The sequence below is a fragment of the Accipiter gentilis genome, chromosome 6 (genome assembly GCF_929443795.1).
Source record: "Accipiter gentilis chromosome 6, bAccGen1.1, whole genome shotgun sequence".
NCBI lineage: Eukaryota > Metazoa > Chordata > Aves > Accipitriformes > Accipitridae > Astur > Astur gentilis.
In genome coordinates, this window is record NC_064885.1 from 37,194,959 (window position 1) to 37,220,292 (window position 25,334).

Genomic DNA, 25,334 nt, shown 5'->3' on the forward strand with positions numbered 1-25,334 from the left:
CCAAGAGGTAACAACTCCGTTATCTAACTATAAAAAAGAGTAAACAATAGATGAAATTTAGAAAACTAAAATAAATTTTAAAAAAGCTAAAAATTACAAAATAACCATCTGACGATCTCACTCTACTGCTGCATATACTATTCACCTTTACAGAAGCATCCTGGGCTACACAGTCTGAAAAGCAAAATGGAAATACAGTTGTATCCTAGTGCAATCTTCATCAAGTTTTATCAAAGGCAATTGTAATGTTCAATGAACCTACTCAAAATAATTTCTAATGATTTAAACAGGATCAAAATGCTTCAAGTCAACTAATAAATTTTCTTTTGTTAGTCAACGTTATAGAGCAAATACTAAAGTAGAGATTATTCAGATTACACATGGCCCATCACACACTAAATGGTAAATCACAAATTAATTACACAGTAAATAATCACATACCTACTTCCCTCAGTCTTTGGGAAGAAATTTGGTGAATCTTTTCAGTTAGTTTGGCATCAAGGATGGCTTAAAACCCACCAATTCCATTAAAAGGGCTTCACAGAAGACTCTCGTCCTGTGACTGTTCCTTAACTGTCAGACTCTGCCAAGCTTCAAAACCATGTCTAGGAATATGTGCTTCTTTTTTAAACAAACAAACAAACAAAAAAACCCAACAAGCAAGCAAACAAACAAACACCCCCCCCCCCCCCCGAAACCCCGAAACCCCACGATCAGTCACTGTCTATTTTTCCAAAGATGCTGAGCCGCCCACATGCTAAATCTGCACATTGCTGATCTTTGTGAATATATTTTTGTTGTTGCCAAAAGAAATGTTTCAACAGCAGCTGCTTTTCCAAAAGAAGTAGCTCTGGATAAACAAAGAAATCTGTTTGTAATGTCCACATAGCTCTGGTTTATAAGAAATCCAATTATAAGAAGTGTACGAATCCATTAAGTTGGACTCATTTGTAGTCATGTCTCTTTGTAGAAAACAGGGCTTGCTGAGTGGACAGAGTGAAGAAAGAGCACTTTAGAGCAAGGAGTAATTTTGATTGTGTTAATAAATAACATGGAGGGAATATTATATTGGAGCGACAAGAGGGGATTCAGAACACATTAACTTTGGGAGCGTCTCCTCTGTAGAGCACTCTCCAGAGTCATGGGATGGCCACCCCTTCCTCCCATGTGAGCATCACTGTGACAGCTCGTAAAACCAAGTATCTGTGCATGTGAAGGTGCCCTCAGAGACCCTATTCACTGACAAAATTGACATCAACAAATTCGCCGCTTCTTGCCATCTAGTGAGTCTCAATGCCTGGCATTCATGCCAATAAGTTCAATGTGAACCATGCAAAATACAACTGAAACACACAAAATGAAGCATTTGCACATAAAAGTGTTTTGATCACATAAGTTGACCAATGTAACAGTAAAGAATATTCCAAAAGTGAATCTCAGTGAAAAAAACACTCCACAGCTTTTAACTACATACGAAGTATTCACAGAAAAATATAGATTATCTTTCAAAATTATTAACAAATTCAAATTTGGCCCTGTGATGGAAAGTATGTATAGATGACATCCCCTTTTCTGTTACCTTTGCAATGGTCTCGTGCAGGCTGAAGGAGGGATCCAGCTCTTCAGTTTTTGTTGTATGTACAGGAAAAAGAGCTTCAGAGAGAAAGCTAGAATTCTGTGAGAAAGAAATAAGAAGCCTTTTAGGATTCCACATTGATTTCCTCCTTCAAATGCTTATTGGATTTTGTTCAGAGGTTGAAAAATCCTTCAAATTGTTCTTAAGTTTTGTCAGTTATTAAACTTATTTCACTGATCTAATTAACTGATTCCAAGTCCCTGAAAGAGGCAACCCCCCCTAAGTCTTATGACTTTATTTCTGGAATGGAAGTTGTCTTCATAATTACACTTCCCAAAGCAGCTGAAAATTTTGCCTAGAGGGATAAAAAATATTCACACAGGTTTCATTCTGAGCTGGGCAGCAATCAGAGATTTTATTAAGTACCTCATGATTTAGTCTTTGGAATAAATGTATACACAATAATCAAAGAATGTACTTTTATCTTCTGTAACCATCCTACTTCTGTATACAGTAATACCATCTACATAATATGGCTTTTTGATCAATTCCCTAGAGTTATACCATTTAGGTCGACTACTCTTTTTAACACCAGGCAATCTTAATATATTGTTTGTACAAGATGTTTGCCTCTTCTTGTACTGTGAGAAAGCAAGAAGTTAGGTTGCATATTTGCTGTCACAAGGAAACAACAAACTGATACCCAGGTGCGGACTGAAAAAAAGCAAAACAATACAAAACAAAACCCCAAGCCTCAAAGGCGCACAGATGCCTAAACCAGGAATTGTTTTAAAACTGTGTTCCTGAACCTGGTATAATAACCCAGAAACTAACCTGAAAAGAAATATCTTTCTCTACATCCCTGTAACTCCTGAGACATATACCCTAAAATTATCCTTGCTTTTGTGGAGTGCCTCTAGTTTTGCTTTTAGGCATGACCTGAACAGCCCCTCTGGGAAACGCTAGGAACCTAGTGCCTATCTAATCCCCACCTGGTATAAAAACAGGTGTAGAGGGCACCTTGATGGACTGAGATGCTTGATTTGGTAACCCTACTTTGAATACACTCACTCTTCACCAACAGCAATGAGTTCAGTATTAAAGCACAGAAACTATGGCCAAAGTTATTTCAGAGATCTGCTGAAAGGTGTGACAAGTGCATGAGTATCATGCCATTCTAAAATGTATCAGCTATGAGCAGTTCTTTTAAACATATTCTTCAAAGTGAACTCTGAAGCACAAATAGCCAGAGATGCATCCACTACATTTACCTACATCCTGGAAAGGAACAAAACTTTGCCTCAAGCCCTCTGCCAAAGTCCCGTTAGCTCTAGGCAACTAAGTTCAGCATCATAATATTTTGTATCTCCTTTTGGAAGGCCTAAATCTTTCCTTGTCCATGAATCTTATTCTGGGTTTTGATTTTGATTTTGGACACCAGCACCTAAATATATTATTGTGTTTAGCTAGAATATCCTGAGTTCCTTTATTGTATTTCATATTTAGCGTACAATGCACTGTGTGCCACGTAGAATCATATACAGGCTTACCAGAGGGATTGATTGGGGACTGCAGAGGGGTTACAAGCCTCTCATTAACATGCTTCCTTGTAGCATGTCTTTGCATCTGAGTGCTGGGAAACTAGTCTTGTCCTTTGTTCGACAGCCCTGGCAGAATTTATAGGGAAGTATCCAGTTTCAGATTAAGTTAGGCTAGTCCTGGAACTAACATTTCGCATGCATCTTTTAACGCCACTGTTTTTTTTCTGGAGAGAGACAGTAAAAAGAATATAAGAAAACTGACCTATTAAGAAAGGTTAAGCAGAGGAGTGTGACTCATGTAATGAATATATTTTGCCAGATTCATAATCATAACATTTCACATATGCTAGTTCTGGAGCTTTACATAGGACCCGATAAGAGGTACCCCAATTCTGAGTGCAATTTTTATGTTCTAGGGATTTATGTATAAAAGAGTACTCGCAGCAGTAAGAAGCTGACAATATCCCTGGCTCAGAAATGCCTAAATTATCATGAGATTATACTATGATTACATCTCTATGAAAATAATTTTGAAAAATGTCTAGTCTTTTCAGATTGAATTCCAAATAAAATTCACAGAAGCCCATGGTCCTGTATTTAAGATGAATAATTCTTCTGGTTTAGATTATTTCCCAGACTGTAAGGCAATATTGACAACGTTCTGGAAGCATGCCCTTTTCAAATACCAGCTTCCCATATCTACTAGACTAATATATCTTCAGTTTACTCCTCTTGATATATACTGATCTTCAATAGCTTCTGTCCTTGTACTCCAAAAAAGACTCATACTCTGTACTCACAGGAAGTGAAGGCCCTTCTTAGGGGCATTAAACTTATTAATGATGCCCAATACATTCTTCAACAGCCATAACGTTATATGCATTCACAGGTTGCATGCTGAGCAGTGACCAAATAAAGCTTTGGTTAAAAAATATTAAAACTTATCTGAGCTTTAACAGGATTGATTTGTAAGGTTGGCACTCCACTACCTTTTCACTTGCTAAAAACACTCTGTAGGGTTTATTGTTTAAACATCAGGAAGGGACCAAATGAAAGAGACAAACAATTTAGGTGCTTTGTTCTGGCTTGTACAACCTCTTCTTATGTGACTGAGCTTTGCTCTTTCGCATGCTGGGTTTTAAGCCATACAAAGACTGAAGAAAAATGGTACTTTAGCTAAAAGAGCTGTTAACGTCAATTCAAGTAGTTAAAAAGAAGCAGAGAAAAAACCCTACCTTCTTCCTCAAAATGAATAATATAAAGTAAGTATCTTACTTATGTACCCCTGGGGGATAAAATGGTGGTATCTGATACATGCCAGCTGTATCGGAATTATGTTTGTACTGCACAATGCAGTATATTGCATGGATCCAAGAGCTAGTTCTTAATTGGGCACAGCACTGTTAGCTCTCTTCCCGAACAAGTGTGGGACACAAATGCATTGTATCACTGATGTGATACGCCAATATGCTCTGCTCAAAACTACTCAACTTAGGCATAGTTCCCTACAGATGACATGTCATCAACAGTGTGACATGTCTCATAGACATATTCAAGAAAACTCAGTGAAAGGTATGTCTCAAAAATCTACATTACATTGCTGGTAAGTTTGCTTGTTCATTTTTTTTTTGACAAATTAATGCCTCCATGATCTATATTCTACCAGTATTTCCATATATTTCTAGAAGATTATTTCTGGTAGTAAGCTCCCACCACTTTCTTAAAATTATATATATATAATTAGCACCAAATTGTACAAATTTTTGTGTTCAATGATGCATCTGTGTGTTGTATAATTTGTCACAGATTTATCAGCATAATAAATGAAGTCATTCTTCCCTTCAGAAAACGACTTTTTTGTGGTTTTTTTAGATCTCAGGGAGAAGATGCACAAAGTCATTTATTATAAAGATAAAATACATACTTCAAGGTTAATTCCCAACACCTATTCATCTTTGTTTTAAGTTTGCACACTAGTTTATAGAGCCATGTTATTTGACTGGGGGGAGGTTGAGGAACACTGTCATTCTGCTACGGTGGTGCTAATGCTGTTCATCATCATTCACATAATTGCAATCAATAACTTTAAAAGAATTACATTATTTATATTCATTCTTGAGTACCTTACTGAGAGTCAGTGAAGGGAATGATTACTGAATTAGATTTGCTACACAAGATCAGATTATCGCTCCATCTAGACAAATATTCTTTCTCTGGAATCTAAAACTTGATGGATCAGATGCCTGTAAAGCAGGGAAACACCGCTTAACTGGCTTTTATCCCACCCTACTCTAGACACACTCCTGCAGAGCACAGGTTAGGATTCTAGTTGTCCTACGCTCATCTCACATTCAATGGTGAGAGATACACACACTGCAAGTATACTTACATACCCATTCTCTTAAATTAAGTGCCTTCATGGAGCAGAAGGTCTTGCTCCTCTCACACAACTTAAATGGAAAGAAATACTGGGTCGTAAGTGTTTGAATTCCACAAGCGAGTGGTGTGACTGAACCCCAAGTCAGCTAGAGCTCTAATGTGGATCAGTCCTGGTATCTGCCTGGAGGCAAACACCTGAAAAGACAAACTTTAGTTTTCTTTAAAGCCAGGTTTTATGAGAACTGAATCTAGGACAATAGCCTTTATTAAAAAGCAAAACTACAACAAAATAAAAACAACTCTGGAAATAATTTTTGCTTGTTGTTTCTGTGCACAAGGAGTCATTATATTTAGGTTCTTCCTCAGCCCAGCAACCCTTCAGCGACTTTCCATTTTGCAACAAACTCAGCACAGCCCCTTGCTGGGATCCCCAGGAAACCAAGTTGTTGCGTTTTTTTACCCAGCTTGTGGTCAGACTATGAATATCCTCCCTGCTCTTCTCATCAGTCCCTTCTGTATTGAAAGGTCTGGGGTTCTTTTTGGATTTTATTACTATTCCCCTCTCACACCAGCCCAGTTGCTCTCTTTTTTGTTTGCCACACCTATGCTCTGGAAAACTCTCCCAGATGAGTATTTTCCTTGTCTGAAAGCCACTGAGCAATCAACCCTCCTTCCAAAGGCTTCCTCCAACCTAGTCGAGACCACAGCAGCTGGGCAAGGTGAACAGGTAGCCTTTGCTACCACCTCAGCCGCGGTCTTTTAAAGGAACACAACATAAGTAAGCAACAATCAGCATATAAATCAAACGACATTTTGTCATCAGAAGTAGCAAGTCATTGCGTTCATCATGGGATCAAGACCCTGCTTGCTAAGAACTTGAAAAGGGGTCATTCAGAATCGCTGCTTTAAGCAGGTGTGAGTATTTTTGTGTGACTAAATTTTCTGCCTAGAAAACAAAGCCGTTCCTATGAAGTGCACATGAAATATATAAAATTACTACAATTTTATATATTTGTACAGGTTTACAGATAACACTTACTATTGTGTACAGACAGATAATACTTGCAAATAGTTAAACCAAGATTACTATCTGAAATAACTTGCTGACATCTGAAATAGCTTGCTCTGCACTTATAAAGGGAAATGTTTAAAGCAGTTGTTCCTTTTTTTTTTTTCATAAAAGACATGTCAATAAAAAACTACTAGAAAGCCCAACATATTGTTTCTGTTGCCTTTTATTGTCTTTCAAGCACTATGCTCATCACAGAAAGGTGAAATAACTTTCCAAGTAGCAGAAGCCCACTCTTTATCCCAGGGAGCACGTGGCAGAGCTATGAGTCTAGACGATGTTGCAAGAGTACCTCTCAGCATTTAACAGCAAGAGCAACACTTTCCAACAGCAAGAAAGTGAATCAGACTCCTCATTTATTCTTTCAGGAAGCTCACCATAACAAGCGAGTGGGTTTTTTTTAAACAGCAATATGCTAAGCAAATTTCTAGTAAACACGCAGTAAGAAAAAGACATGCTAATCCAAAGAGCACTAAAAGCAATTATGTTATTCCTTCATGTTTTTTACCCACAGTAGGAGTTACAGCTACAGTTGCTGTCCTCACACTCTCCCACAATCACTTCCTAAATAAAATTCATCTGCCTTCACTTCTAGTCAGGCACTAGTATCACCCCCACTTTGCACAATGTGCAGATTGTTCTACGTATTGTGCAGCTGAAAGCTCTCAACATCGTATCAATTTATGGAAAAACTTCTTCAAGGTCAGACTGCTGGTGAGAGACCCTAGAATTTAGGAAGCTCAGCTTCCAGTCATGCCTTTGATAATGTCCTTCTTGCCTTCTGTAAATTGTCCTTTAGGTACACAGCTAGCCAAACAGATTAAGAACATTTGCTGTTCTGATATGAAGCTATGTTCTTATCATACAGTCTGTACAATTCAGAAAGGACCACGTCAATAATCCTTGAATTCCCAGTGTAATGATTTGGTTTCTCTATGAGCTCTTGAGAAGAGAAATGAACAGGCATAACATCTATTTGGAAGCGGGCTTCCAACCCCTCCCCCCCTTTGTTTCATCTTCCTTTTGGAATGATCAGTTAACCTGATCTTTTCAATACTCATTTAATGAAGCATTCTGTGAAATTAGAAAGACATTGATGTTCCACTTTTCAAATAATGGGTCACTTCTGATTAAACTTCGATTGAACATTCAACTTTCAATCCTAAAACAAATTGCCTCCTTTTCTTTTTAATTTGAACCCAATTTCCTGCTGCCCTCGGGTCTCATGACAGTAATTAATTGATTTATGAATCGATTAAATGGAGATCGAAAATGCAGGAAAAAAACCCTTAAAACCCCAAACTTGGCTTACTCTTGCTTATTTATGATGGACACTTGCACTAAAATTAACTTCTGATTTACTAGACTCATTTTTCTAACTTATCTTATCCTTCCTCAACTAATTAAGTGAACAGAATGCTTCACCTTTTAAAGGTACTAAATTTGCCATCCCTTGTGTACTGTCTTATAGCATACCTTCAATTTATATGCCAACTTTCAACCAATGCATTTTAAATCATGAATAAAATCCCACAGCACTTCTGGTGACTTAATGTAAAACAGAGTAAATACCAAGACATACTTTAGAGATCTGTTTTCCTGTCACTAACCACAAAAAAAAATTCCACATACTGTTTTAGAGCTGGAAACAGTTCTGTGGTACATACAACAAACAATTTTCTTTACTAGGCCAGGACAATGCTGCATCCACAACAGAGTCCTGTTTTCTTGACCATTACTTTAGAAACAGTTAAATTACCAGTCAGAAAACTCAAATTTTGTAATTAATAATTCCTTAATAGGCTCTCATTCCATACCTGAAGAGATTTTTCTCGCCAGCTGAATATTCTCCAGCATTTGTAAAAAAACCATCCCTGTGTCCTTAACCTGGTGAATAATACACAAATACCTCCAGAATGTTTTTGCTTGTTTGTTTTTAAATAACATGCAGTGGAAGTTTCTCTACTCAGCAATAATGCTCAGTCTGGAAAAACACAGTCTTTAGGCTAAAGTTCTTTAATCAGTTTGACTTCACCCTTGTTAATATTTGTCTGTATTGTCCGCATTTGCACCAGCTTTGCCCTTCAGCACTTCACAATATTTGTGCCACCAATTTTGTACTGCACAAAAGTAAAAGCCTCGTAGGAAGGTACAACAGAGAGCAAGCAGCGAGAGCAAAAATCCTTCTGAAATTTGTACAGGTAGGCCAAACAGTATAAACATGCTAATGTAACACTGCTAAAGCCTGCAAAGCAAATACCCCAAAGAAGGATGAAAGCCAAGAGAAAGCTGTTTATTTTCTTCAAATAGACCAAAGAATAATGTCTAGCAGAGGAGAATTTAGGGGTATAAAGCTTCTGCTGCATCAGGACTGAGAATATAATGTTACCTGTCCATATATATATACACACATATTTATGCTGTGTCTGTTCTATGAGCTATTAACCTGTTTCACCCTTTCTGCCTTTTTGTAATACAACAGCATGAAGAGTAGAACTGCAGCAACCTGAGGGACAAACACAAACGTGCAGTCACTAAAACATAAAGCAAGTAGTCAGTGCTTACTTTCAGAATCAACCTGGGAAACAAGTTTAGTTGGGAGGCTGAATTCACCTGCAGAGCACGCACTATAAAGTTATGCTAGTGCCCAAAACTATTATCCAGAAATCCAGAGGCTTACAATTCCATGAGGACTTGTCTGCATCTGTATTCAAAACCATTGCCAAAAATTTGTCATAGCATGAAGGAGAAAGCCTCATCAGAAGAAAAGATAAAGACAGAGTGGTGAGAAGAACAAAAATACCTCTGAAACCTGCACTACAGGCTCTCACTAATTCCTTCTTCCATTTCACCCTAAGTCAAGCAATTGGCATATGAAGTCTTGGCAGCAAGCATACGATTGTATTCCTTTGCGAAACAGGTGTTTCACCTCAGCTAGGCTAAAAGACCATCTCTTCTCCACTTTCCTTTTTTCTCCTGGCAGGGTGTAAGAGATTGAACCAGAGGTTAGCTGGAAGAAGGATCAAGAAAAGAGTTATGGAAAAAAGGTACTTCATAGACTAAAATATAGCTTAACATCAGCTATCTGGAATACTTTTAGTTAGGGAGGGTGCTGCAGACTGAAACAGATTTTTAAATATATTTACTGAAAAAGTGGATTATCTAGCAGAGAACATACCAAAGCCAAAGTGTCGTTCTCTAATGCGTAGGTTAAACTGAATCAATGGAATAACACCAGGCGTTAATGTATGGCATAGATTTCTCAGTAATAAAGGCCCTTAAAGCTGCAAATGCATCGCAGAAAAGAGTGCACGCCTCTCCATCTTACTAGTAGGCTGACTCTTCCCCTTCTAGCAAATGCTCTTGGTATGTAATTAAATATTCCCCCCCCAAATCCAAAAAGGATTATAAAGCCACATAAAAGTTGATTTCCACTGGTTATTACTTAAATGAAACTAAAGACATAATACGTGTGTGTTTTTAAATTATTTTTAGAAAGCAAAGCTTTGCAGTTGCCACAGCCTCACGTGTGTCAAAAATCTCATTCAAAGTGAGAATGACCCTACGTTGTGAAAATGGGCATGTCAGAAGGAGTTTTTGACAGGAGGCTTTTCTTTGCTATTTCTACCTTTTCCGTTTACCAAAGAACTTTTAGAAATGAAACAAGATGAAATCTATTTTCTGTTTTAATGTTCTGGTAAAGATGTGCGCTGACCTTGTGATGTCACCAGATGCTGGATAAAATAAGCAAGGCCTGCCAAAGCAGACTAGAAAGACTAGCAGACAGAAAACAGAAGAGGCAGAATTGGAATCACTGCTGCACGATTTATTTTATTATTCAACTCAATTGTAGCCAAAAAAACTCAAGCCAACAGTCATCAGACAGGAAAAGAATATAAGCACTTTTCTCTCATCTCTTTTAATTTAATGCTTTCTTCCTTGCATTAGCAAGTGAATTGAAATAATCGCTCTAAAGCTATAAATTCACAGACCGCAGCACAAAGAAAGCAACTTTTAAGATATCAGGATACTTGCATAGCTTTATTCCTCTCTAGAGTTTTCCCTTGACGCTTTTTAAACTGAAAGCAGAATCAGCAGTTTAAGTAGGAGGAAGCAGCCCAAGCCAGAAATCTGGAACCTCACAGAGGATCTTCCCAAAGTTTCAGAAGGTTATAAACAGGAGGCTCAGTTCAGATTCACTACATGTATGAGAGAACACCTTTTCTTGGATGTCGTGTGAAGGGTGCAAGAACATTTTGTAACTTTTTATGATCAATTGTGAGTATTCAAATTATGTGGAAAACATGCAGTGCCAGTAAGATCATCCTAACAATGTCCTGCTATAAGACATGAATCCCACTGACAATGTCTTTCATAATCGCAAATATTATATAGCACGATGCTTTTATTTCCTGATTCGATGCCTTCGATTTCCAGGTTTTATTTTTAGTGCTTTAAAAACCTATTTAAGTTATTAAACTGAAGGAGGAATCTGATTTTATCCACTGTACAGATATTGTGTGGGTGGGAGGCTCATCATTTTGCAGTAAGAATTAGAATTGGCTTTTGCTAAGAACAACAATAATGATTCAAAGACAATATTTATTTACTGAAAGCCTTATTAAACAGTTCTTTAATGGCCACAATAAGATAGATCAAACATTGCAAATTTTATTTGAGACAATGTATCATTGACTCAAATCACAGCCGTTTGATAAGCCAGGGATCTTGATTTTTTTTCCCAAACTATTAAAAGACAAAGCTGAGTGTCACACTACTAATATCTGCTGACAGCAAACAAGTTCTGATACTTACTCTAGATACTCTGCCAGAAGATTTTTTTAGTTGGTCTGTTCAATTTAGCCACTCAGAACAACAATGGTAGAACATTATCTTGAATGCAACATGCCATTTACTCCTCCAGGGAGGACAGATAATTCAGTGTCTTCTGTCCTGAGATAATACATGTTTTCAGTAACTAGATGCTTCAGCAGGCTATCAGACAGAAGCAATAATTGGTGTCTAAGCAAATTTCTCACATGTTTTCCCATATCCTGTTGACTCTGTTAACTTCTAGGCTATCTTTCTTCAACTGACTTTCAACAGCCCTCAATCAATACCAAGAAAACGAAGAGCCTATTGAGAGAATCTGCAAGGACAGTTTACAGCAACAACATGTATTCATGCAGGGTGAATGCTAAAGAAGCTGTGAATTTTTGTTACTGTACGGCAGGTTTATGTAAAGAATTTTCCCCTTCTGAATGCACCATGGAATGTTTGGGACATCAAAGCACTAGGATTTGTGAGACCAAACTGATTCTTTTTGAGCAAAACAAGGTATCCAACTGATGAGGATGTCATCAGTTTCACCAACATTAGTGGAATAACAAAGATGCTCTTCCATGAAATTAAGTAGCTAAATATTCATATTATTCACTACAACAACTCAAGCAATCAATTGAACATCAAATGTATTTTCTCTTGTAAAGCACTGAGTCATTAACCTTAACAATTTCAGCATGCTCTCACTACCAAATTCAACTAAATCAGCGTCCAAGCGAACAGATGGACAATGTATTAACGTATTATTGGTGAGTACTACACTGAGTAACCCCTGAACGTACTGAGAAATTAAAAAGCACTGATTTATGCTAAAGATGGGCAGAAAAGACAAAACATGTTGGTCAGAAGGAATACGGTATGAATAAACAAAAGCATAGCTATTATAAAGGCAGTATAGCCCATGAGTGAGAAAGGCAAGACACACAAGCAGCCGTGGTTTGGACCTACCTTCACAAGGAGTCCCAAGACAATCTACTGGGGACTGTTTGAACTGTATTTTGTTGCACACTGGCAGTTCGTCACTTGCCCATGAAAAAAAATGAAACCTCTCTCTTCACCTGGACACATCTAACTCCCATTGCTACACCTTGTTGACCATAAATTTCTACTACAAAGTTCATAAAATCTTCCAGTAGCAAATGCAATAGCACCAAATTCTCTAGAGACAGTTTAGAAAAAGGAGATCCTGGGCTCCCAAGCAACCTGCCAGTCTGAGGCTGATACATGTTTGCTCCTTTGCAAGGGATTTCTGGTATTCTCTGATATTCTAAGCACACCAGTACTTTGACTCTTTCATACATGTGTGAAACACCTCCCATAGCTCCCCATGGACAGCTACCAGCTGTGTATTTCCTTAAAAAATTTAACATATACAAGGGAGAAAGGAGGAGTAAAACAGGGAAGGAGGGGAACCATGCAGAGTCATATTTTGAGATGGAAAAGCTACCGAATTGCGTATCACCACAGCAACACACTGCTGTTACGCAAACTCCCTATTAGTCTAGAGACAGAAGGGGAAATACAGCTTCTGTTTAGGGTAGGAATCTCCCTGGAATATCAGGGTCAAACAACTGGCGCTGATTCTCTTCTAAGGACATTCACGCGTATGGCATAGGCCTGGAAGTTCTGTTTTGAGCAGCTATAAAGCTAAAGTAAGTATATCATGTCTTCATAGATGGTCTACCTTAATCCTTCAAAGAAAATGATGTCATGATGCTTATAATTGACATTCTTGATAAATATACTTGGATCTGATAAATTAATCGGTACTGGGTGACACTTAATCCAGGGGGACATAAATAATAACTGAAGAAAACCAGCATAAAATTTACCAGAAGAGCCTGGTCAGCTGTACATCATCCAAGTAGTCAGTCAGAAATCTCAGGAGAGTAACTAACTCTTTCCTGCCTGGAAAGGGACTGGAGGACATACTGGAAGTAAAGGATAAAATTATCTGGATATGGAGTAACAGTGAGATTAATGTTATGATGCAAAATATTGAGATAACTGCATTAGGAATATAGACATCTGAAACTTCAGAACATAAAAACTGATTGACTTTAAGCACTGTAACTGTTTGACCAGTGAAGTATGTTAGTGGTACAAAAATGGCTCTCAAATAAAGGATATCATAGATCAGACAACTGATGTTTGCTTTATATATACACACACAGGTACAAGGTTGTGTTTGTGGAGTTAAATTTCTCATTTTACCCAAAGTTTGCTGGCAAAACTATACCACAGACTTTGCTGCCTCCCATAATGACACCTTGATTATATATATAAAACATATGCATGTAAAAATAAAGCATGTGTATATACATATAACCTATACAAATAATCATTGACAAGAACTTTGCTAAGAGAGAACGTAAGAGAACATTGGTCAGAAATTTACAGTGACAGTTATCACAGTTTGTTCACGATACATCCAAGCTGCTTCACATTACAATAAATGTTACATTCCCAGATAAGTTGCAGCTCAGACCTTGTAGTTAGAAGACAGAGGTTGTGTCTGTCTGTCACTGGGGTTTACCTGTCCTTGAGTTTGCAAATTGTTTACTGGTTATTTTCAGCTTTGTTGACATATACAGTCCTTTCTGTATCAGAGATACAGAGACAGAGAACTGTTTTTTTCAAAGAAACAGTAGCTTTTAATAAATTCTGGCAGCCAGAGAAATGGTAATAGCTCACTGGTAGGCAGAAATTAACTTCATTTTCATTGCTTGTTTTGTGAAATCTAAGAAACGGTGTGCTGGAGATTATAATGGTAATGGACATAGCTATTCACGTGGTAATAAAGGCAGTAGCCATCAACCACACTACTGAATTACCTATGCTGCAGTTATCGATAAGGCAGTTCCAAATCTGAAAATATAAAAAAAGCCTCCAAATGCCTCCTACAAGTTCCACTTAAATTAAATAAAACTTCTTACAGAAGCTAATTACTTAGAAACTTTCACCGAACTAAAATTTAATAATATAATCATCATGTCAAGGTCATAACCGGAACCAACTCAGTACATCAGTGAATCAATAATGATAGGGAACAGACTCTGGCCCAGTGTGCCCAAACCAGCTGACTGGATAGAGTCCTTACCCTTTACACACGGCCAACACCCAGAACTTCCCCATGCCACTCTAATTTCTACGAATCTGTATGTTCAGTTCAAAACTTTACCTTGACACAAAGAACCCCGAGAAATGAAACAGCAGCTGAAGGTCCCCATAACACAGGATTAAAATGGTGCTCCTAATCTCTGACACCAGACCCCACAACTTACAGACATTCAGTACCGTTCCCACACAGACAAAAATTGGTATAAACACCAGTTTCTCATTCACTTTTCAACAGCCAGATGCGCTGAAGAGCACTCCATACTGCCTAAGCCCTCCCTCTACACTAACACAAGCACATGAAAGAGATAAAAGCAGCATGCAACATGGGAGTTATTTTTCGGTAAACTAGACCCTAAGTCCTCTCCATCAAGGACAGCTCCTCTGTTTCTTTTCTTGTAACAAAGAAAACTTGGAAAGCTTTTGATTTCTTTTGAAAGCAGTGCATGATGTGTCAGTCTAAGCATGTAAATACTGAAATCAAGAAACTGCAGTAAGTTTCCCCAAAGAGTGATAAAAAAGGAAGAAAAGAGGGCAGGACAGGGGGAAGGGAGGGAGCGGAAGCAGATGGTAAAAACAACTGAGAAGCCACATTCATCGAAGAGTTAAGATTTAGTAGCCTCTGTTTCACACCAGTGTGGGCGAAAATCACTTTTAAGGGCTCTAATGAAAGTTGAAAGTTACCTTCAAAAAGTTATGCATATTTCAACAGAAATAAAAATCATTATGCATTCTCTCTAAAGAGGATACAATCTCAAACTGTCAAAATTCTAAACTCTTCTACATATATTACATACAAATGCCTTCTATAAAGAAACCTCTTTTCATTTTTCTTCTAAATTAGCTTAGTGGTCCATGGTATTACACTATCTTGGTCTAGCCTGTGAATAATGTGACAGGTAATTTTTATACTTCTTTCCTGTACTTAAGTTTGAGTGAAGATACGGAAAACAACTTTTATGGTCTGGGTGTAAAAGTAAATGTTCTGTAAGCCCTGCATACCCAAACTTGGACAGCTACCATAAAATATTTCATGCTAAATATGTGTCCATCAATAAATAACAAAAAAAGAGGGTAGATTTTTTTTTTTAAATGAAGTGCAGTAACTTGTTTTTTCTCAAAACAAAATGATAATGTTAACATTGATGTAATCTACCTCATTATCACAGGAGGGATTTAAGAGTCTGTGTTATCAGATAGGATTCATTATGTAATAGGATGCACCGAGAAGGATGAATAATATGCAGATAACATAGGAAATCATCCAGCTATAATTTAAAAAATTGGATTCCTCATGAAACTGTCGACTGCAATGACACAGAAATGGATAGCAACAGTCTATTTCCATCTTGAAAAAAGCTCAAAATACTCCTGTACTGGCTTAAGTTTGCAAGCGATTGGAACGGCTTCAAAATACTGAACAATTTAATGTTTTTTGATTTACAACGCTGAAGAAACAAACAAATCTATAACTGGAACCACGGCAAATCCAGATTATATTTTCTCTCGTACCCAAACATTAGGCAGCCACAGCAAGGTTATTCTTTTCAGTCTCTGTGATTTACTTATGTACCAGTACTTCAGCAACTATGCTATAAACTGTGCTAGGAAAGACATAATCAAAATGAACTATCTTGCAACTATCGGGTTGGTTCTTTTCTCTTCAGTGAAGAAGCCCACTACTACACTTCCAAATACAGATCTTTTAAAAACTACTTTCCTCTGTCCCCTTTCATGAAGGAATAAAGGCGAGTGTGGCCATCAGATTAAAATGTTGAGTTCAGCAGAGCAAACCACATTTTTAAGGTGCTCTACCAAGAGGAGGGGAAATGATATGGGGTGATGCTCATATAAAAAAAAAACAAGGCAAAACTTAAAGAAATAAAGGAGAGAAATCAGAGAAACAGAAGGTGGTTAAAAGAGGAAGTATGGATAAACTGCTGAAGTTCTGAGTCTCTCTGACAGGTAAAACTATGGCTAGAGAGAGGAGACGACACAAAATTTTCCAGACCATGCTGTTGGGTCCTGCTATTATTTTAATATAATAAATGCAGTGTAAGAATGAAAGGAAGGATTTCTGCCAAACAACGTTCTGGAGAAGGCCAGAGACACCCTTGACACCCTACTGCAAAAGCTATGTTATATTTTAAGACATACATGTGGTACGTTTTAAGATGTAAAATTAACATTAATCTGTTTTAAGTAAATCAGCAGAAAGTTCTTTGACAGAGAGAGGTCACTCAGCAGTTACAACACTATGGAAGACTCACGTGTCCTCTCTCCCCATACCTCAAGAGTACTGACACACATATACTTCACACAGCAGAATCTGTCTTCTCCTTTCCATGTTTGATGAGGCCACTAAAGAAGCAGGATTAGAAAATAACCCTTAATTTTGCCTCGGAGTTTCAGTGATCCTTTGGAATCTGACTCTCCTCCTCCACAAAAAATATCCTATTTGTGCACAGCAGCCTTAAACAACTGGTACCATAAACATGCAGAAGCAGCCCTCATCAAAATATATCCCAGCAAGTTTAGCCCTTCTCAGTATATACTGACTGAAATCACTATCTCTATAACCAACAGCTGTGTAAACAGCAGCTTACATTTTAAATTACATCTTTTCCATAACAGGTGATGCTTTCATTGCAGCTAAAAAGTAATGGGGCGAAAACCCCCTCAGATCCCCAAGTGATTTATTTTACTCTGCCTCTGCAGTAGAGGTAATCTATACTGTTGAATAAAGCCACAACTCCAGTATTAGCTCACTGTGATGAGATTTATATTCCAAAAAACTTTTTGAAAAGTTCATAGATAAAATTCCCAAAACTGTACCAAAAGTTGAAACTTTCACATAGTTTAATAAAATGATTACCAACTGAATACCTTGCTCTTTTAGAATCCTTCTCATGTTTATATTTCAAGCCTTTCATCAAGAGGTAGCACTGCTCCATTATGCAAATGTGTGAAAAAAAAACCACTAAGGAAAGACAAAAGCTAAACTGGGAAAACAACCAAAACTTTTTGAGTGCAGTGATTTGACCAGAACTACAAACTGTTTGTCAGAAACATCACTTCGATGATGACAGGTGCTTTACAGATTTGGATTAAATACTCCACATAGTACCACTGCTAAACGCTGTTCTACAGCAACAGAGAAATCAAGGAGGTTTTTTACTAAGTAAAAAAAGTAAGTTTGTTTTGGTTCTCTGAACATGAAATAATTTCCAATCGAGTATCAGAGGTATTAAACACTAACAAATTCAATTGACATTACTCAGAGTTGTGGGAACTTGGCACATTTTATGGCTGAAAAACCTCAGCATGGTCAGCTAGAACATGTGTCAAACATCATCTTGAAGGATTTTAGTTTCAAATTACTTTGATGATAAAGAATGAACTTAGGAATCTGAGCAACAAGTTCTATGCCTCCATATAGGCTTTCTACCCATTGCCTCAAAACCACATCAATTGTATCCACTTTCTGAAATAAATCATTCTATCTTCACAAAACAACTTCTCAAATTGTGTTAAACAGGATAAGCCAGAGTATTCTGGATTCATGCATCTTTTCCATTCATGTCTCCAAATATAGGAAGTTTCGTATTAGTTAATAAGTAAGCATTCACTGTGACTAAAACCACTTTCTGTTAATACACCCACAGATTTGAATAATCAGCCTTTTATTGTTGTAAAGGTTAAGTTTCAATAATTTTTAACACTTTTTTTGTATTTTGTAGAGGTCATTCTCAAGAGCAGAGGTGAGTCTACAGTGAATGTTGCTTCATATGGAAGAACACAGTTATCAGTCACACAACTGAAATAAACCATTTAATACCAGAACTTCCATTAACGCGCAAATTTAAAAAGATGCCAAAAGCAACAGAGAAGTACAAAAAAAGATGTGTAAGGGAAGAGAAACCAGGTAAGCTATTAAGTGATAAAGCAGTATTTCCTATTACACAGGTACACAACCAATGTATATCCTTTCAGAAAGAACAATGAAGAAATCAAATAGAAACCAAATGCATGCTCTTCAGATTATATACCACCATATCCAGTGTTTTCAGTTATTCCTAATTTACAATCAAGTAACCAAGAGCTGAGCTTCAGTCATGTTGTTTACAAAATAAAATCACCACAGCTGACAAATTTATATCTAAGACACTAAGCAGAATCATGATGAACAGTGACGTATCCAAAACCATAGTTTTGTCCATTATATGCATGTATTTTCTAACATTAAGGAAGATATTTATGTATTATACCTGTTACACCATATTTTGGTTTGAAAATACACTGTCATACAAACATGACTATTTTCAAGGGCACAGAAAAGGTCCACATGTGAAAAAAAATAAATCTGAATTTACTCACTTGCTCAAATCTGTTATTCCTGAGGTACCAATGATCATACGATCGAGTAATTGCATTGATATTATCGCAGTGCAGAGAGTAACAAAGACAAGTCTGTGACCTAAGACCTCTTTATTTACGAGCTGCTCGCTCTTGATGTAAAGCTAAATGAAGAAGTTTCTAATGTTTTTCTCCATTGAGCTGAGGACTAATAGACGTATAATCATGGGCTTTCACAGCAGTAGAGAAACTCAGTTTTGAAATCAACATTACTTCTCTCTCTGGAGGCTCTACATGCTCACTTGGATGTAAATTAATCATTACCTTGAATAGCATGACTCCTCCTCAAAGTAAGAGAATCTGCAGTATTAAGAAAAGCTGATCAGCCTTTCTCCTAATACATCACAAATCAGAATGTGACCCTCACATGGAGGTAAAGCCAGTGTACCAGAGGTTAGGAGGAGAGGAAGGCTTTCTTCAGTAACTGCAAGAGAATCCTTGGAAATTGGGTTAAAATTATGGGGTTTTCCACTTGAGAAATTCTTCCAGGTTTACTTCTTACTTGCAGACTAAAATGCTGCATATTTTCTGCTAGTAAATAAATGAGCTGCATTTCACTCAGTGCATTTTTATACTAGTGGTTGAACACTTAGAATGCACTTTACTAGCTCACAGATCTGACCACATGCATTTGCCATGCAGATTTAACCTCCCTGAGGCTGTGGCTTACTGTACTAGGTAATTTCAAGCAAGACAGTTTTACTTACTCCGCTGGTCTGAATGTTTCTTCTTACAGCTTTTATTTCCTCCTATTTACTCCTCAGGTTCCTGCCAATGAAAAGCTTTTACAACCTTCCGTAATCCTGAGGATTGGCGTTACACTGACTGTGTAAGAAATGCATTTCTAAAGCTGACCTATAACTGTTGCTCTGCAGGCAGACTACAAGGCATAGGTCTCGGGCTTTTTTTACTCTAAACCAGGTTTTTGTTAGTATGGAACAGTGTCAGTTTTATGTGACACTGCATGCTGTCTTCTGACAGGTGGATAAAATAAACAACTGATGTATATTCTAAAAGAAGAAAATTTCCTGACTAGGTCACAGAAGTGAAAGAGACAGCAGAGGAAACCAACCTGGCAAAAATGATAGTCTACAAAAGCACGTCAAAACATCCCATTTCTGAAATCTGTTCTCCCAAATCCAAATCCTGTTTTGCAATGAAGCTGACAAAGCTGAGGCATAGTTTAAAAAGCTGAATGGCTTGGAAACAAACAAGGAAAAATCCCTCCCTGTAACTCAACAGATTATTTGCAGTCACTAATCTGCACAAGAGAAATTCCTACAACATTTATTAATATGGCTGTAAATCCAGAATAATTTCTGTTACAATGGTACTATCCCTGTTTGATACAATAAACAGAAACCCCAATAAACAATTGCGATAAACAGTAAACTGTAAACAGATTGCTTGTCTGATAGAATAAGAGAGACACAATGAGCCTATGTTTTGAAGGACTGTTAATAATCAGTACAATAAATAACAAAAATATAGCAAATAATCCAAATTTAATCACTCTATGTAACTTCACTTTTAGGAAAAAATCCATCCTCTTGCCAACAGAAGTTTACACATTTTGCTAAGCAGATTTATTTCTCACATGAAATAGATCTCATGGGGTCAAGATCTCCTACAGTCTGAGAGGTGCAGTACATCAAATTCAAGACTGCAGATTATACTTATCGCAAGTTTATTTCTAGGAAATTATTTTGCAAGAAGGACAAAAGTTGAGTTTTCAACAGAGAATCAAATTTGCTGTGTCATATTGAAGCAAATATGAAAATACTCTCTTATGACTTTAATTACATTGCTGAGTCATTTTGAGAGACGAAAATGCACATCTGCAAAGTTAACTGAACACAAAGAAAAAACTTTGGTAGGATTGAAATAGACAATAGCCAAGGGAACCTTCAGTGTTCATATTGTAAACATTGCTGGGAAATACTTATTATTTTGATATACTTAAGTTTGGAGATTCTTTCTCATGCTATATAGATCCTATATACACAGATCTGGAATGAAAACTATGTGGAATAGCTGCTAAGTGACAACAGAAATCTGCACTGGACCACAAGCCTGTCATAAACATTGCACTCCTAGGTCTTCTGCCTTCACATTTTCCTTACAGTCTTTGCCTTGTGTTTAATCTGAAATAGAACACTTTGCCTACTAGGTGCAATGATGTTTAGAAACAGAAGCCTCCTTATTTATATAAATTCTTGACTTAATCTATTTTAATTTACACAACAACATGACAACAATGCTCCAATAGTTGGCATATTTCTGTTTTGGTTTGCATTTCTGAAATAGAAGCATATTAGCGTGCAGTGCCAGGAAGCATTCCAGCTCAACTCAGCTTCAGCTTTGTTCTCGAACTTGGCAAGATGTGCACAAATGTAGATAAGCATAATGCAAGAAGAGAAATGAGGGGAATATGAAGTCAATGCATTGTTCCATTTACAAGAAAACACACACCTTTTCTAATGACCGCTGTATCTTGAAAAAACTAATGCCAGGCTTCCTGATCCTCAGCTGACCAACCGAGGGTACATTTGAGCTGTCCAGGTGAAAACATAACCTACAGTTGTGAAAGCCGAGGAAGGACAAACTTTCCTAACAGTTTATCTATGTTCAATTCCAACCTGGTCTCCAAACAGTGTAACGCACCTCTTCCTTCCACTTACCTTGCAGAGGACAATGGACTGAAAAAGAACATGGTGTTTTGAAGACTCTAATCAAGAATACAGGTCTGTAAAACCAACATATATACTGGAGAGTCATATTTTGCCCACAGTATGAAAATTGATATAAAATTCATTTTGAAGGCTGCCTTATCCTACCATGCAGGACAAAAAACGACATCAAAACTCATTTCCTCTATGTTGAAAGCAGTCTGAGAACTTGGGTTAGATATGTAACCTATAATACTATCAGCAATATTAACATTTTAACATAACATCCTCCCTTTTGGTTTTTTTTTTTTTTTTTTTTTGCTTTTCATTTGTGCTAAACATGTATCTGTTTGTTTGAATGCCACACCCCTATAAAATCAGTCACTTTGAAGCTCTGGGTTAATCCACTTACAGGACAAAACTTTCCACTACAAAATGCTTGTCATGTAAGGATATAACCTGAGAAAATCTAATTCTTTCTGCCATTTTCAGTTCATCCATTTTCATTTGTAACTACCTCTGATGTTTTGATGTCCTCATAAGAAAACTGCGTGGCAGGTACTCCGAGGTGGTTGATGAAATAATCTGAATCTCCCTGTATCTGCACAGAACTGACATTAGATCCTGGACATCTAGCCTTTTCCACACAGTTGAAGCTCTGGCTCTGAAAAACAAACACAAATCAAAATTCTACTTACTTATTTGCAACGAGACTCTTAACAACATGTATCGATATCTCATTTACACAACATTCTTTGGGCTGAAGCGTTTTAAGAACAGGCTGGAACTTACACTGGAGCAAACAGGTATTAGCTGATTCATACTCAGTAGTGAGTGAGTCTACAAAGCTTTCACCCTCTGTTGATACAACCTGCATGCACTCTTTGGGATTGGACATAGCAGAGAATGAAGAGTGTGCTGCAACATGGTTCAGTCTTTCAAAGGTCAATGAAAGTAATATCTAATTGAAATGGGGGGGGGGGGGGGGGGAGGGCAAGAGAAGAAGCCTTTGGTAGGCACGTAAAATGTCGCACACTGGGCAGGAGATTAGAGGTCATCATGGTGCTTTTTGGAAGCATGTTCTGAGATCTTTCATGGCTACTAAGGAATCAATTCTTGATTCAGTTAATAGCATGCTCTCTAACAGCAAAAAGCTAAATCAGATAATCATATTCAAGATATCTATGGTGTATGAAATCCTGGCAATGTAAAGAATTTGCTGCCATTACAGAGTAAGGGTTAAGAGTAAAACAGAATTAAAAGGCTAAAGACACATAAATACACATTTTCTCGGTGAATTACTTAAAACAATTCCAGTCAGTGACATGTTTGTATTTCTTTCACATAAGTATTTAATGGTGAAATCTTAGCAACACAAATGTAATAAATGTAAAATGAAAACTGGAAAACAAGCCCAAGACTGAGTGCTAGATAGTCGTGTAGCTTTCAGATACATCAGGTAATTAAACACTTAATAAACAGTATACAAAAAGGCTTTCAACATCTACTATAGGAAATAAGATACTTAGGTTTCTTCTTAGAAATGTGAGGAAGTTGAAGTACTAGAGATTATTTACACGTAGCTAACAGTTTATATAGTATAACATAACTTCCTCAGACCTACCTACTAAATTACGAGCTTGCTACAAGAACAGTGTAAGATTAGTTCTCCTTTAATACTAAAATACACCAGATTCTGTATATTAAAGTTCCTGATGTCAGCCAGAAAATGTTTTAAGACTTAGAAAGAGACAAATCTTGGTATTTTTCCATTTTTAAATTAGCATAATTATTGCTTCACAGTTTCACTTCAGTGCTATGAAGAACGCAATTGCATATTACCCAGTGTAAGTAAGGGCTGCAGATTCTCAGAGAAAACTATTGTAAAATACCTTCAAGAAATAGCTTGCTTTTCATACGTATTTTTGAAAGGTGCCTATATTACTCTCTCTTTTTGTTAAACATTTCTTCACGGTTGTGCAAGGTCCTTCCAAAAAGACTGAGAGTTACAGTCAAAATAGAAACAAGAGATCACTTCTGTATGTGCAGTCCACCTCTAGAAAATACTATCCTCTTTAAAGATATCCATGGAGCAACATGATTCACAGCAGCCAAAATTCTGGCTCTCCATGGCATAGTAAGAAAAAAGAATAATAAAAAAAAGAATAATAAAAAACAAGCATTAATGTAGCATTAACCTTAGCCATCATTTGTAAATCTCAGTTGTTATTGCCGACAAAGGTTTAAATCATGGCTTTTGGGGGATTTTTTAAGATTTAGATTAAGGTTTTTTTTAAGTTTTTAAACCTGAAGATACCTCTTTAATTGCAACTTTTGTTCCGGTGTTTCACTCCCCCTTTACACCATTCTTGAGATGGTTTCAATCACATTGAGAAGACATTTAACAACATCACAGTGCGGCCGTTCAAAGACATACAAATCCACCTGCTATCTAAAGAGTCTCAATAAAGTCAGTAACCTTGTTTTTCAAAACCCAAAGCTACAACAGAAACAGCAGGAGCCCAAACTATATACTCATTTCAAAAGATGTTTTTAAATAACCACGCTTTATCTTCTACAAACTGTCCCAGTCACAAACACTTATAGTGCACATCCACGCATAAAGGCATGTTTATAGTTTTATGCACATGCACAGAAGATCCATTCTTAAGTGATTGGTCCTTTCAGGAATTATAAGATGTTTAAGTATCACACAGTGTACTATACTACAGTGTAGATTAGACTATCTCCTAACTTCCTCAGACTGCCCAACACATCTGGTCAAGTTTATAAATGAGTAGTCTGTTCTTCCTTTAATATTTAAAAGTTTACTGAATGATGTGAAATACAGCATTTGGTTCAATAGGAAAATCTCTGAAATAAGCAAAAACCCCAGAGTTACCTACCAAAGGAAATCACAAAGTTAAATGACCAAATTAATCCCAATAAAACTGTTGGGAAAAACAATTCAATACCAGAAAAGACAAACGGCGCTGAAGAGTCAGTGATCCATAAGGAAGCCACATACTATGTGGAAGGATCTTGCCTTTCAAAAAAGACCTGATCGTAGCTCGGTAAACACAATGGCATCAAAGCTCTTCAAGGTTAATGCTACTTGCACCTACTCAGGTTAAGAATTTATGTAACTATCGTGACTATCCAAAACTAATTTTCAAGAAGTAATCAACAGAAGGGATATCTTGAAACACGGTAAGGACCATCAAAATCTTAATATATACCTCAAAGAAGTAAGGAAATTGAGCAGGGAAATAAATGTACCTATTTTTCCTTGTCAATCTATATCTTTATACCTTTCACTCTACTAAGCGAACATTAACCTTTCATCATCTCTCGTGTATTCATATCTAGAATTTGTTACAGGATTTTCAGAAAAGGACTACTGCAAGCTGCTGACTGGAGGTACAAATGTGGACTTGGAATTTATACCTGGAATTCCCAATTGGCGAGGAGGTAACAGAGGGTAATAGAAAACAAAAACAAGGTTTCACACAGTGAATAACATTTCTCACAGCAAAAAATGCCAGAAATTTTTAATCTAATATGTGAGAGGTCAACTGGTGTAACTGTAGAAATGAAGTTCTAAGGCATTTTCCATTAGTGTCATCTCGCTATACCCCAAAATTGTTGGCTAACTATCAAGAACATTAGAAAGCTGGATCATTATCGTCATCTACTAAGCAGATTAGGTTTCACAAAAAAAAAAA

General features: G+C 37.0%; 1 protein-coding gene across 2 annotated transcripts in view; it reads right to left on the reverse strand.

Annotated features, from left to right (window-relative positions):
- The window catches only part of NAALADL2 (N-acetylated alpha-linked acidic dipeptidase like 2), a 499,849-nt gene that overhangs the window by 71,315 nt on the left and 403,200 nt on the right, over positions 1-25,334 (reverse strand). For both annotated transcript variants that reach the window (XM_049803241.1, XM_049803240.1), the window contains 2 exons: positions 22,127-22,273; positions 1,580-1,675 (listed from right to left, as the gene is read on the reverse strand). In XM_049803241.1, the coding sequence (XP_049659198.1) occupies positions 1,580-1,675; positions 22,127-22,273 (243 nt within the window). The remainder of the gene's footprint in view (positions 1-1,579; positions 1,676-22,126; positions 22,274-25,334) is intronic.